The sequence below is a fragment of the Crocodylus siamensis genome, chromosome 1, assembly GCF_052110815.1.
Source record: "Crocodylus siamensis isolate JL-2025a chromosome 1, ASM5211081v1, whole genome shotgun sequence".
In the NCBI taxonomy this organism is placed as follows: domain Eukaryota; kingdom Metazoa; phylum Chordata; order Crocodylia; family Crocodylidae; genus Crocodylus; species Crocodylus siamensis.
Window position 1 is genome coordinate 116,491,579 of NC_143395.1, and position 13,395 is coordinate 116,504,973.

The window sequence follows — 13,395 nt, forward strand, 5'->3', positions numbered from 1 at the left end:
TAAGAGCTAGCTAGGACATGACTGTCTAGCAGGTCCCAAAACATTAATTTGGAAATCTCTGCCTGGAAAACGTCCATGGGGTTTATTTTGCTATCTCTGGGCACTAGGAAAGGCATGTAAAATACTTTTGCAAGGAAAGGGGATCCACAAAAAACAAATGTACAATTATTAATGTTTGTGCCCACCACTACCCTGCATTGTCTGCCTCTCTTTTATTTTCATTTTTCTTTCATTCTGTCTGTGCTTCCTGTGGGGTAGGGACTCTGCCTCTGCTTATACTTAATAGGTTTGTAGCAGCTCATGGGTGCTATAGCAATAAAAATACAAAATATTTTTGGTTGGGTAATTTGTTTTATTTGGGACTATTGAAAACATGCTGTTAGCCATTGGTCTCCTGGAGGTGTTAAAACAATGGGCCAGGCTTTGGAATTTAAGTCATTGTCTGAGCCAATGACATGAGATGGAGCACAGTCCTTTGGAGCTACCAATGGTGAAGCATTGAGAAGTTTATACCCTCATTGATGAACAGAGTCATACTGTACATGCCTGATTCCCATTAATGCATTGCTTAATGGGCATTTTGCCCATAAGTCCCTATGTAACAAAGGGAAACTTGACCTTCGTAGAAAGAGTGGACTTATTGTGAACGCTGGATGTCCCTGATTTTTCTCCCAGACATTATCTTTAGCATTGGTCCCCTACATAGGTGTTTCACCAGTACCAAAGTATAAGCAGCACAGAGAAAGGAACCCAGTGAATGGACAGCACCCAGGAGCACACCCAGAGCTACTGCTTTGTTCCCAGAGCTCTGACACCAGCATGGCTATGAGACAACTGAAGTAAACAAATCAACAATAAAGGCATTTTTGTATAGAATAGATCCATTGTTCTTCCTGACAGCATGACTTGGATTTTGAGTTCTAGCTCTTACCATTGTTCCTTATTTAAAAAGAAACAGAAAGCAGAACAAGGGATAATACAAATTACACAGCCCGGGGCTTTCACTTGCTTATGGAATACTATTAAGGCCCTGTTTGTGCTGCAAATTGGAACCATTTTGTAACCAGGTCATTTAACTCAGTTGGATTTTTAGCATTGTTTGACCCTTAAGTATGACAGGCGTGTACAGTCAATTCACCTAGGTCTGCAAGGCAGGTCAATTTAAGTGCAGGGCAAAAGTACAACAGAGAATCCAGACTGAGTTTGTGATTATCCCAGACTGACAGACAATAGAATTTTTCATCATTCCTGATAATGTGTCCTGAATCAAGATACATATTAATATTTATATGTGCTGATGCCTGTGCCCATGAACGTACACACTTTCCTCTATAACAGTGGTTTTCAACCTGTGGTCTGCAGCCCCCTGTGGGATCCGCAGACTATGTCTCAGGGGCCCACAAAAGTTGACTACGATTAATCAAAAATATGTGAATACCCACACTTACCATTGAAAGGGGTCTGCTCCTCCATTCAGAATTTTGTAGGGATCTGCAAATAAAAAAGGTTGAAAACCACTGTTCTATCTGTATCACCTGTATCTATTATTTAGACTGAAAGCCATTCTGCAAGGAATAGTATTAGAGACTTGTTGCTGTCCGCCCCACAGGAAGAACTCACACAATATTTTCACTGCATACACCAAAACTTCCATTTGGTTGTTTTTCTAAATGTTCTGTCCCAGTATGACAGGTTGAAGATGAAAATAGTAGTTTATTATCTACAGGATAATAGCCCTTTTGCTTTTGTTTTACTATTGCTGTTGGAAGATGTGTTCTGTTGCTTATTAACCCTCTCTGGTTGGACAGGTGGACACTGTAGTGTAAGCAAGTTGCACTGAATTCTGGGAAATGGCCTTTCTCTACTAATTCCAGCAGCAGCTGGACATGAAGTAGAGACAGCCTTACTGCATTATAACATTGCAGTGCTATACATGCAGGTATGCATAATTCTCCTGCCCTGAAGTAGTGCACATGCTTTCAGTGCTGTAACCATATCAACTGCTTGACTGAGTGAGGTTAGACCATTCTGAAGGGAATTCTTGCACCAGGAGCACAAAAGTTTGTGTGATGGGAATGTTAGTAGCTAGGATGCTGGAGATAATTACACAGTTTGCTCGAAATCCTCATGACCCCATTGGGTTTGCTTCATCCAGACTGGGACATCACAACAATGGGCAAGCAATGAATCCATTGTCCCTAGAATATACTGTATTATTATTCAAATAAAAAAACCCAGCCCAGCCCACCTCTGAAAAAAGAATCTTATCCACAAAATAAATATTTAACAACTACATTTTTGGTATTTTATTTGACTGTTTCTATTAAAGACAGAATTTACTGGACTATCATCCACAGTCTGAGTCATCATTGCATTTGAGTGTGTTTTTTTGGGGTGGAAGGGTGGGGATATGCAAGTGTCATAGAGCCACAAACTTTTAACTGGGCATGCTTATAAGACTTTACTGTCAATCTACAATGTGATAACTTTTGATCAACATATCTGGTCACTTAAAAATTTTGAGGAATGCTCTAAGCTGCAGTGAACAGAGTCTTACTGACGGGGGGGAAATGAAAGGAGGGAGATGGATGCCAAATGGTTGCTCTGCCATCTCTTTAGTGTTTAGCACAGCGAGGGCTTCAATCACCTCTGTGGTTGTTAGGCAGATGGTAGGGGAGTGTGGCACCTTAAAGTATGTAGAGACATTACATTTAGATCAACCTAACTATGATTAGGTCAATCTAAGTGCCAGTCTGTACAGACTTTCTAGGAAGTTAGATTGCAGGAAAAATGGTGGCCCAATCTAATGTAGCTCAAATGAGGAGGTTCATGGTAAGCGCGCAGTCTGTATATGTTCAGAGCTGCTTGCCCAAGCCTCAGGGTTGCATTTTTCCTACCCCACCCCAACCAAGCTACTTTTAGCCCCCAGATGAATAAGCCTCTCCCAAACACCACCAGCTCTCCCCCCCCCGCAATTCCACCAACCCCCATCAACTAGCTAACCACCCTCCCCCACATACCTGCCAGCTCCCCTCCCATCCCACCTACCCATTGCCCCATCTCAACTTACTTAGATTGGGTTCCCGGCATGGCTTCCAGTGCTGGCAAACATCTGCACCAGTGCAACCAGGTCTATGATCACGCAGCTCAAAGCAAGCTGTGTAATCATAGATTGGGTCCCGCAAACATATGTATGTAGTACCCTCATAGATTAATTGGCTCTGAGTTAGTCTCTAAGGTACCACCTTGCCCTGCCTTCTGCCTGACTTCACACTAACATGGCTAATCACCTCTCTCTCCAGTCATTGATGGATCAAACCACAGGTTAATGGCAGCTGCAGGAAAAGAGACACCCAGATACATGTTTGATGTGGCATTGATTGGTGTGTGGGAGGGTGAAGCTAGAGGTGTGAAAGAACCTAGATGTGGTAGCCCAAGTCGGGGCTTACTGTACCATTGTGCTATTCATTGTGCTATTCACTAGAACTGCTGCAACGATGAAGTGCAAGAAGTGAATGAAGCAGGTGCTTCCCTTGAGAACTGCATGGTGGAAGAACTGATTTCTAATGGGTTTTAGGAGTTCTTCATGCTGCTTGAAGGACAGGATCTCTGCTCTGTGCTACCGTGGCAGAACTTCCTCCCCTGACCCTTCCTGTCTGCATTACACTAGTCAGTGCACAGCGAAGACAGCATGTGCGATGAAGTCTTCTTTATCTGTGCCCTTCACAGCTGAGTGAAAACAAATCCATGGAAAACATACTGTGCGTATGCAGCATGAGATTTTCAAAGGGTTGTAGGGTAGTGGAACCAAAACCAATTTTCACTGGAGCAGTCTAAAACATTTCTCTGTGTGTGCTAATTCCTTTCAAAATATTCAACTATTGACCCTGAGCCTTTCGGTAATACAGCTGTTTAACAGAGGTTGTAAGGTTTGGGGGGAGGTTGTTATTGTTTTTGTTTTTTAACCAGAAAATCAGTATTGTCAACTTCAAAATTCAAAAACTTCTCACACACACATGCACAGTAACTCAGACATTATGTATTTAATTCTTTTGGTATTCTGCCATATGGTTTTTCAGATTGAAAATTCAGTGTATATATAAAAGCCACATATTAAGTATGTGTGAAGGCGCTTTACTTACACCCATTTCACTGCTACAGGGGTTTATTTCCATCATAAGCAAACCTATATCTTAAAAAATGGCAAGTCAACCTCTCTGGTGATCAAAGCATTGATTCTTTTAACTTACTTTCCTGGGTTTGAGCCTTGAGGGGTCACATGTTCAAGCTGTTTTCTCAGACCTCGATAATAAAAGCTATCTTCATATAATACCATGGCTCCAGGAACTGGGGCTTTAAGAAAAATACCAAGTGATATGAGACTAATAATAAAATTAGGAGAATTGGCAATTGTGCATTTTCCTGTTTTCTTCACATGCATTGCCTGACAGTTGCTATTCCCCATTACCCCTGAGCTCCAATCTCCCCCATTTCTTCACCATCTCTTGTCCTTTCCCATAGCTACTGCCTTGGGTATACTTCCCTGTGGTTTTTTCTCTGTCCTGCAAATTCCTCTGACCAGGAATTTATGTCCTGTATTTCCATGCCTGCACTTTGACCCTCTAGGCTTGGGCCCTATTGGAGCTGTATAGCAGCATCTAGTTTTATTACACATGCATCCTTGACAGTATGAAGGCCTGAAGGGCGAGGTGGAGATGAAATTCAGGTTGTAAAATACTTAGCTATAATGACAGAACTCCAGATGTTAAGGCAGCTATGCTTGCCTCAATCAAAGGGAAGTGATATAGCTTAGCCAGCAAAAAAAGACCCTTCTTTAATATATATTTTTTTGTAATTAGTTATTCCTCTGGCAAAGCAAAATAATTGAAAAGGATTACTAAGAAGCTAAGATTTTTAGGACTGTCTGGAATGGTTAAAATCTCTTGTAGGCTTTGATTCTGCAAACAGCGTGCACGCACACAATTTTATCCATGCAAATTCAGTGGGAGTATTCACGTCTGTAAAGTCACAAAGTTTGCCCAGGAGCAGGCTTCAGATAAGACTTTCAAGGATGTAGCAAGTTAGCTGTAAAGTTTTGCTTATCAGCTGTGCTCCTAATCAGCTGTGTGTGGCCTAGGTTTGAGGAAGCTGGAAGAAGGCTGCTAAGGGGAGTGGACTGGACCAGGCCTTCAACCCGTGAGATTTTATTGTGAGGTGGGTAGTAGCATGATTGGGGCAGGGGGATGGGCATTGTGGTAGGAAGTCAGTTGACCGTTGCATTATGGGTATTGCCATTCAGTGTGAGGCGTTTTGGCGCTGAGTGTTAATTTGGTAGTTAGTAAGCTGCAGTGGAAATGACACATGTCTAACATAAAGGGAAAAATGTGTTTGTGAAAGGAAGACCAGAAGCTGGGCAACTGCTGCTGGGAGCCTCTTCCTTTGTTTAAAGTTCACGCTGGGATGGCCAGCAAGGACGCTGAATAGTTTTTTATATTCCTTTACAGGCCTTTTTATATTAAGAGACTAAATGGCATTTTTAGGATGTACAGCCTCTCTTTCAGGAGTGGGACTGCATTTAACTAGCTGACTCGCTTTAGCAGGGGTGAGACAACGTGATTTTTTTTTCCCCACAAAGTCGCGCTGATCCCTGAAGCTGATGCAGTGGCACAGATGATTTGGAGAATAGAGTAACTAACTAACTTGAGGCCTCACTCGAGAAACTTGCTCTTGCATTGCTGCCATATGGTAAGTCGTAAAGACCACTCCATCCTCTTATTTTTTCTATTGTTCACAACATGAAAGTAACTAAATTTGGATTGCACTGACGCATTGCATGAAGGTCCATGGGGTTAATTACAGCTGAAGGTAATAGGAATTTGTTTAGCACATTTGAGCGAAAACAACTGTTGGTTTTAAATGGCAATTTCTGAACTTGAAACTTGTAAGACGTAATTCCTAGTAAAAATGTTTGCAGATAATTTGCTACGCATTACTCTCTCTTTTTTTTTGTTCCATTGGGAATTGAGAGAATTAAAAAAAAATAGGACATCATTACAGGTAAGATTTGAATGTCGGGTTATGTTGCTTTAAATAACTTCCTTTTGGGGGAAAAATAATATTTTAAATAACTTTCTTTTGGAAGAAAAATAATAGTTTTTATAAATATAATGGTGACCTGTGTTAAGCCAAAAACCAACAAGAAAAAAGCTGGAAAAGCAGGATGTGGGGACAGGGTAGTTGATTTGGTTTTTCAACTTTTCTTTAAATACTGTTAGGGGCACCCCTCTAAGTTCACAGTGTTCTTGGCTTGCTACAACTTTCCAGTCCTGTTTACCTGCCTATCTTGTACTGTCTTTTTTAGGCAACTGCATAAGCAGCTGGGATATTGTCCCATGTATAGTTAGACTAGATTTAATTTCTGAGGTTTTTGTTTTTTCAGAGTATCCACAGCGGAAGAAATAAACTCAGGAAGGGTGAGTGCCGTGATTTAAGATATTAGTACTTGGTGGGGATGGCACAAGAAATAAAACCTCAAGCATGTTGATTTTCTGTTATAATATAAAGCCTTTGAGTCAGAGGATCTCTTTGAGCCTTTTGTCTGCCAAATGGGTGACAGTAATTCAGCTAAGAGAATTCAGTTGAGATGTGAGAAAAAGTGCTCAGGGCATACAAGGCCCATTCCCAGTGATGCATGGATGTTAGTAACATGCTGAGCTTTAAAAGCCCAGAGTATAATGAGGCAGAATGATCCCTCCTTACTCCCTGGGCATAAAGTTAGGTGTCAAACAGAAAGTGTTATTCCTGCATCCCAATGTATCCAAACATCCCCATACATCGCATTCCATATATACCTATATATATATATATATATATATATAATTGTATATCTATCTATCTATCTATATATATATATATATATATAATTTACATATAAATTTAATGTATATATAACATTTAAAACCAGGCTTGTAGATTGGATCCAGACCTTTTTCTTCATTGGTGTTTACTTTAGGTTACTGTCATTAAATTTTCTGTATCACTGCCTAAAAGTTATCACTTTAGCACACAACCTACTTGGTTAAGTCCTGTTGGAAAACCAGGGGCAGTGTTAGAAGAATACCAAGGGTCCAGATTTGCCCTTGAGTTCCAGATTTGTAGCATTAAGTTTAAAGTTTAAGTAGTCACCATTATAGGACTGTTTTTACTAGGCTTGTTTAAAAATTCCAGTAGAGGCAAGTTGTTGTGGGCAAATAAACAGGCCTCCATTGGTTGCGATGCTTTACATCCCACATGTCATAGCCTTGTGCTAATACCCGAGAATTTTGAAGTGCAATAAATTAGAAAAGAGATTGGCCTATTTTATCATGAGCAACTGAGTGATGAATAATGCAAAAAAAGGAAGCTGCACAAAGAGTGAAAATCGAAAAGTGCTATCAAAATCTTTTCAGATGTACTGATCCATAATGATAGTAGTTCCCAAGCTTTGGTCCATCAAGCTCTGGTGGTCTGCATAGCCAGGGGATCTCACTGGGCCTGTTCCTTCAGTTAAGTCAGCTGATAAAGATGCCTGATTATCAGGGATCCTGATTTTCTCTGATTTAAAAAACTTCCAATTTTTGGTTAAAAAAAGAGTAACCCTAAATCCATGTTTTTCCATGATTAAAATGAAACACCACTGTATGTAGATCTGTATATTAGTGGTGTTTCCATAGATGGCTGCAGCAGTATTGGCAGCAGGGCTGGGCCAAGTGGGGAGCTCCTGCAGGCGGCTGCAGTGGTGATGGCAGCCGGGTGCTGGGGTGAGTGCCACCCGGCGATTGGAGACCACCTGCAGATGCCACCAGTAATGTTGGCAGCAAGGGGGGTGGCAAGTGGCGACTACTCATAGGTACCACTGGCAGCAGCAGCGCATCTCACGGGATGCACCACCAGTCTCAGGTGGTATCCATGCACCCACATGTACCCCCTACTCGTCGTGAATGGGTGTTTCGGTTAAATCATGGAAAAATGTGGATTTGGGGTTACTTTTTTAAACAGAAAATTGGGATTTTTTTTTAAATTGGAGAAAACCAGGATACCTGCGGATTATGCATAAGAGAGATTGAGGGTTCACCATGATCCACTGGTCCACCAAGTTTGGGCAGCACTGAGTCCTGCATTTTAGTTGCATGCTTCTGGGCCATTTTGTAAATAGATGTGTGATTCAGTGTGCTCTGGCTGACTGAGAGATTGCATACTTGTATCTTGCACTGCACCAGTGAGAGTCACAAGGCCTCAGAAGAACTCTACCTTCAATAAGGGCAGGCGTCTGCGCTGCCTCCCACGCTGGCAGCTCCACTGGGACGAAAGCAGCTTTAGTTTGCAGCCAAGGCTCTGTAGGAGTCCTGCCAATTAAACCTTCTTAAGGAATGAGCTAAATCACCCTGGCTAGGCCCCAATCAGTGCCACCTACCTTTGAGGCAGTGCTAGCCATCTCTGGTCTGGCAGAGTGGGTGTTCTGACTGCTTAGCACTATCCCAGCCCTGTCTTGGGTGTATTTTGTGATGTGGTGGCTCTGTGCCAGATTTCAGTTAGTATAACTCAGAAGTTAAAACTGTCCCATGATTTTTTTTTATTAAGTTGGCTGTAATTAAAATGGAGGGAACGGGCACATACCTTGTACTTGCTCTGGATGTGTACACAGACTCTGTCCAGTGCTCAGTTAATTTGCATTTGTTTCTTTAATTCTTAATTTTAATCAACGTAAGAATGGCCCTATGACACTGTAGTTGAAGAATTTTCAAATAGAGAAAATAAAATGTGGAAAAAATAGGAGAACACTCTTCTGTGGCTCTACACTTTGATTTTAATGCGACAGAAAGGTACAGTGTACACAGTCCATGAAGGCTTCCCTTCCTTATCATGGGCATGAAATGAGGGCCATGCTTCAGTTCAGACCATGTATGTTAAAGGAAAACAATAAAGATAAAAAGTAACCAGTCTTTGTAGCCTATTTTGCTGCTTCATAAAATGTAAAAAAGGGCTGGAGTCTTTATTCCCAGCCTTCAGTTTTAGTACTCATATATTTTATTATACCAGTGGGTACATCTACATGTGTGCTTTACTGCAGAGTTGACTAATTAGCTCTGCAGTAAAGTGTCACTGTCTACATGAGCACTGGTATTAGGGCACAGTAAATTAACTAGTTCTGCTGTAAGATAGTACTGTCAAAGACAGTACTATCCTGTGGTGGAGTAACTACATGCACAGAAAAAGCATACATAGGTGGTGACAGGGGCTGGCTGAGGCCTGAGGGTGCTAAAATGCAGAGGATGCCCCAACCAGCTCCTCTGCCACCTGATGCCTCCACTCAGAGGTTGGGGCTGACCCCCCCAGCCCTCTGCCAGCTCAAGGCTGCTCTGCCCTAGCTCAAAATACTGCAGTCCCAGGTGCACACACAGATGCTGTGCTCAGGAGTAGCTGAATCCAATGCTCTTATTTTTACCCTTTTTTTTTTTTTTAGCTTTTAGGGCACACATTTTCATGTTTTTCTCTTGGAACTTGTTCAGTGACAGTTCTGATTCCTTCTTCCAGGACTATTTAAGCTTTGGATAAAAAGTGGAGAGAATCCTAGGAGAAGGGTTCAGAATCTAGGATTTCCTCCCTCTCACATGAGTGCCCTAGGCATTAGGCTATAGAGCCAGGCACCTTTTTATATACTTTCTTTCTGGAGCAGTCAACCTTGCATACCTTCCTAGAAATTGGTACAGATTCAGTTGGTTGGGAGAGGGTCACAACCAACTTAATCTGGTGGTTAAGGAACAGTCTCAGAAAGTGGTGGATGTGGGTTTGAACTTCCTCAGGCTCTAGGGAGCCTAAAGTCTACATCTTTAGGGAACAGCGCCCATAAGCTACTAGATAAATGCTGGGCAGCAGCTGTATGACTACCCCCCTCTTCAAGCCACATTTGAAGAGCAAACAAGGAGCCCTGCCCAGTTCTTTGAAAGAACAGCTGGATGTATTTTCAGGGATGTGGATTCCAAGTGAATGGAGGTGCCTATTTGTAGCCAGTGGTTAGGCATGTGGGCTCTGGAGAGGGTAGGGTGTTCACACGTACCCCTGTGCCCAGCACTATAGACTGCCTTGCTGTAGATGGCTTCCCTCTCAGCCAAAAAACCTACATGCTAGCCTTCCAAGACACTTTTTTTTTTTGCCCAAGCAGAAGGGGCTTGGGTGCCTATCTCTGAGTTCTGGATTCTACTCCAGGGGGCAGGTGCCAAAGCATATCTTTGGATTTAGCCCAGTGTGTCTAATGTACCCACTAAGCAACGTGCTGAGTTGGGGCCAGGTGTCTTCACAGGCATTTGATTTCCTTAGCAGCCTAAATACATGATTCTCTTTGTTTGTGAAGCGGGGAGCAGAACTTCCTGGTCAGATGCTGGGCTGTGTTTTTTCTTTTCTTCCTTTAATGGGCAGGGGGAAGCAGTGTGTACAAAGTGGTTATTTTTGTGACCTTCCTCTTGCTTTAACCAGCTTATGAAAACAAAGTAGCTGAAGGCTAGGCAGTCAGACGACAGTGCCATGTGTCAAGGATTCAACAAAGGGATCTTTTTGGTGACTTTGGCAAGTGAACCTGGTGTGGAGTTTCACAAGGTGCTAGAAGGAATTGGTACCACCCAGCCCTTTCTAAAGAGTTCTTTCATCTCTGATTTCCAGAAATAAATTTCTGCCTCATATATTTGGTTTCTGGGTACACGCTGTATATTTAAAAACAAAAGCCCGCCTTGAGAGATGTTCCACCTTGAAGTTCACAAGTTCACTTTCATTGGCAGCCAATCATGCTGATTCCATGTGACTAAAATTAGTATTAGAGATTGGTTTGTTTGTTAATTTGTTTAAATCCCACTGTACTGCAAAATAACTTAAGCGGCTGTTTATATTGGGGGGTTTTTTACAGTGTAGTAGCCAGCACTGGTTTTGCTGCTTTCACATCCTGAAGTAGTTATGTAGTAATCACCAAACCACCTGGAGCTCAACTAAGGGCTCAAAGATCCCAGTGTGACTGGTGAGCAAATGGTGTCAGAAATGGAAGGTAACAACATATAAGTGTTTAGGCACTGCCACTAAGACACAACACTTGGTCCATGAATGAGAGGAGCTGAGTTTGTTATGAGAATCAAGGGTAATTGAGAGTTTTAGCTCGGTGGGTCTCAGAACTTAGCACAGTCTGTCAAATGGGAGACTGGAGTTATGGAGTCATTTAAAGAATGGTGCTACTCCCTCAGAAGTATCCAAGAAGCAGTGGGTGAAGAAGAGCCTGCAAGATTGTTACTTAGAGTGAGGGCAAGGAAAGGTTATTAGGGAAATCGGGCGTAATTAAGATGTAATATTTTGCTCAGTCTGAAGAAAATTCTGGCTATATAAACCTATGGAGTATAGGAGCTCCTAGAAAGCTTTTCCCCCCCTAAGAATAGTCCTGAAACCTCTTTCCTCATTCTATTGCTGGTTTCCTTGTAGATGGTTGCATTTCATTGAAAAGACAAACTCAGATCCTTGGAGGTATTTAGGCATATAGGCTAAGTACAGACAGTCAAAAAACCTGAGGCTGAAACAATCAATCTTTGCAGGTTAGTCTAGCATAGAATGAACTGATAAGCAAGTGAACAGACATACCTTTGTTTCCAGAAATGCAGCCACATGCCTGCAGTGGCCTAGACCAGAAGCCAGGGGCCACTAAAGCATGCCTCCCTGCTCAGCTGGAGCAGACAGCTTAGGCCAAGGCTAGTCTACCCACCCTGTGAAAGGGGGGGGGGTGTTTGCAGGGGAGGTGCAAAGCATCATGGGATGCTGGGGGACTGTGAGTTAACATGAATCTCGAGGGGATCCGGGACAGAAATTCAATATGCTGATTTGATGTAAACCAGTTAAGTCTGATACTTAGGGACCTACTAAATTCACGGAGGGAGTAGGCTGCATAGCAGCTCCTTTAATCTTCCAGGTTCCCCTGTGCAGCCCCTGTCCTGCAAATTGATGGAGGGGCCCTGCTGCTTGCTCCTGATCAGCAGGGAGGCGAAAACCACCATTTAAAGTATGGTGGTGTTTTTGCCTCCCAGCTGGTCAGCAGGAAGCAGCAGGGCCATCGGAGCCCATCAACCAATAAGCAGTGGGGGAGAGGAGCACAGGAGAACCTGCAAGGTTAAGGGAGGTGGTACACAGCCCACTCCTGCCACGAATTTGTTAAGTCTCTACTGATACCGCATCTATCAGGTTTATCTTAAACCAGTTTTGGCCATTTTGAAAGTGATTTGTGTGCACTGAACTTCTGTTGTATTACAGGTTTCAACCAGTTTCTGATCACTTACACTGGGTTACGTTTAATTTGTGTCCCTAGCAATAATGTCATCAAAGAATGTTAGGGGTTTAAATATCTTTGAGGATCTAGGCCCTAGATTCTAGGCCGGTTCTGTAGAGTTAGGGGAGCATACACCTCTCCATCATTCTCAAACTTTGCTCTTCTGTTTTGCACAGTGTACTGACTATTGGGTCATACCAGGCTATGAGTTAACGTGAATCTGGAGGGGATCCAGGACAGAAATTCAATACACTGATTTGACGTAAACCAGTGCAATGCATTTGTGAAAATAACATTGTGGGTTCCTATTAGTATTGCATTACAAATAATTCTTGCTGCTGTTAGGTACTGCTCATATGATCCTGGTCCTACTAAAATTAATGTCAGTATTTCAGTGGAAGAAAAACCAGATTTCTGCAGTCATGGCATAGTCAAGCCATAGATAATGTCATAGTATCTTTTGCTTCTTCAGTAATCAAATAAGTTATCACAACCTGATTCACTTGTAGAGTTTGGGAATTTAGATTTCATTAGGTCAAGAGAGGGTGAGTACACTGTGTTTGAGAATACTCCACTGATTTTGATAGGAATGGGTAAGTCATGCTGAATGTTCTTGACAGAGAATAGAAACTAGAGTAGAATCAGGCAAGAAATGAAATAAGAGCCTTACAGTAAGATACAGATAAATGTATTTATTGCCCAATGAATGCAAGAGAATTCTGGGCCATACTTCTTTAGAGTTGTGCCAGATGGTGATTTCCTTGGGAAATACTATTAATGCAACATTACATTAAAATAATTTTCTAAAGAAGATCGCTTGCTGCAGTGTATACTGCTTTAAAAAACACCAAAAGAAAGATTACATTAATTGAATTACAGGTATGTTGGTTTTAATAGCTGAAGTTTTCTATAGGAGAGACCTTACTTAACCTCTGAGGTATCTAATTTTCCAGTTAAACATGCCGTAAAACTCTCCATTTCACACTTGTGCTTTGTATTGCTGAGGTATCATTTTCCAGCAAACACTCCAATCTTATCACATGGTTTGGCCTCTAAGAAGAGAA

The 13,395-nt window shown here is 42.1% G+C and overlaps 1 protein-coding gene across 4 annotated transcripts in view; it reads left to right on the plus strand.

The window, feature by feature from the left end:
• The window catches only part of SASH1 (SAM and SH3 domain containing 1), an 840,287-nt gene that overhangs the window by 617,526 nt on the left and 209,366 nt on the right, over nucleotides 1-13,395 (plus strand). The window contains exon 1 of one of the 4 annotated variants that reach the window (XM_090041087.1): nucleotides 5,428-5,745. The exons of the other annotated variants lie outside the window; for them this stretch is intronic. Coding sequence (XP_089897213.1) covers nucleotides 5,743-5,745 — 3 coding nt within the window. The 5' untranslated portion in view covers nucleotides 5,428-5,742. Of the gene's footprint in view, nucleotides 1-5,427; nucleotides 5,746-13,395 lie in introns of those variants that run through there. 4 annotated transcript variants of the gene reach the window in all.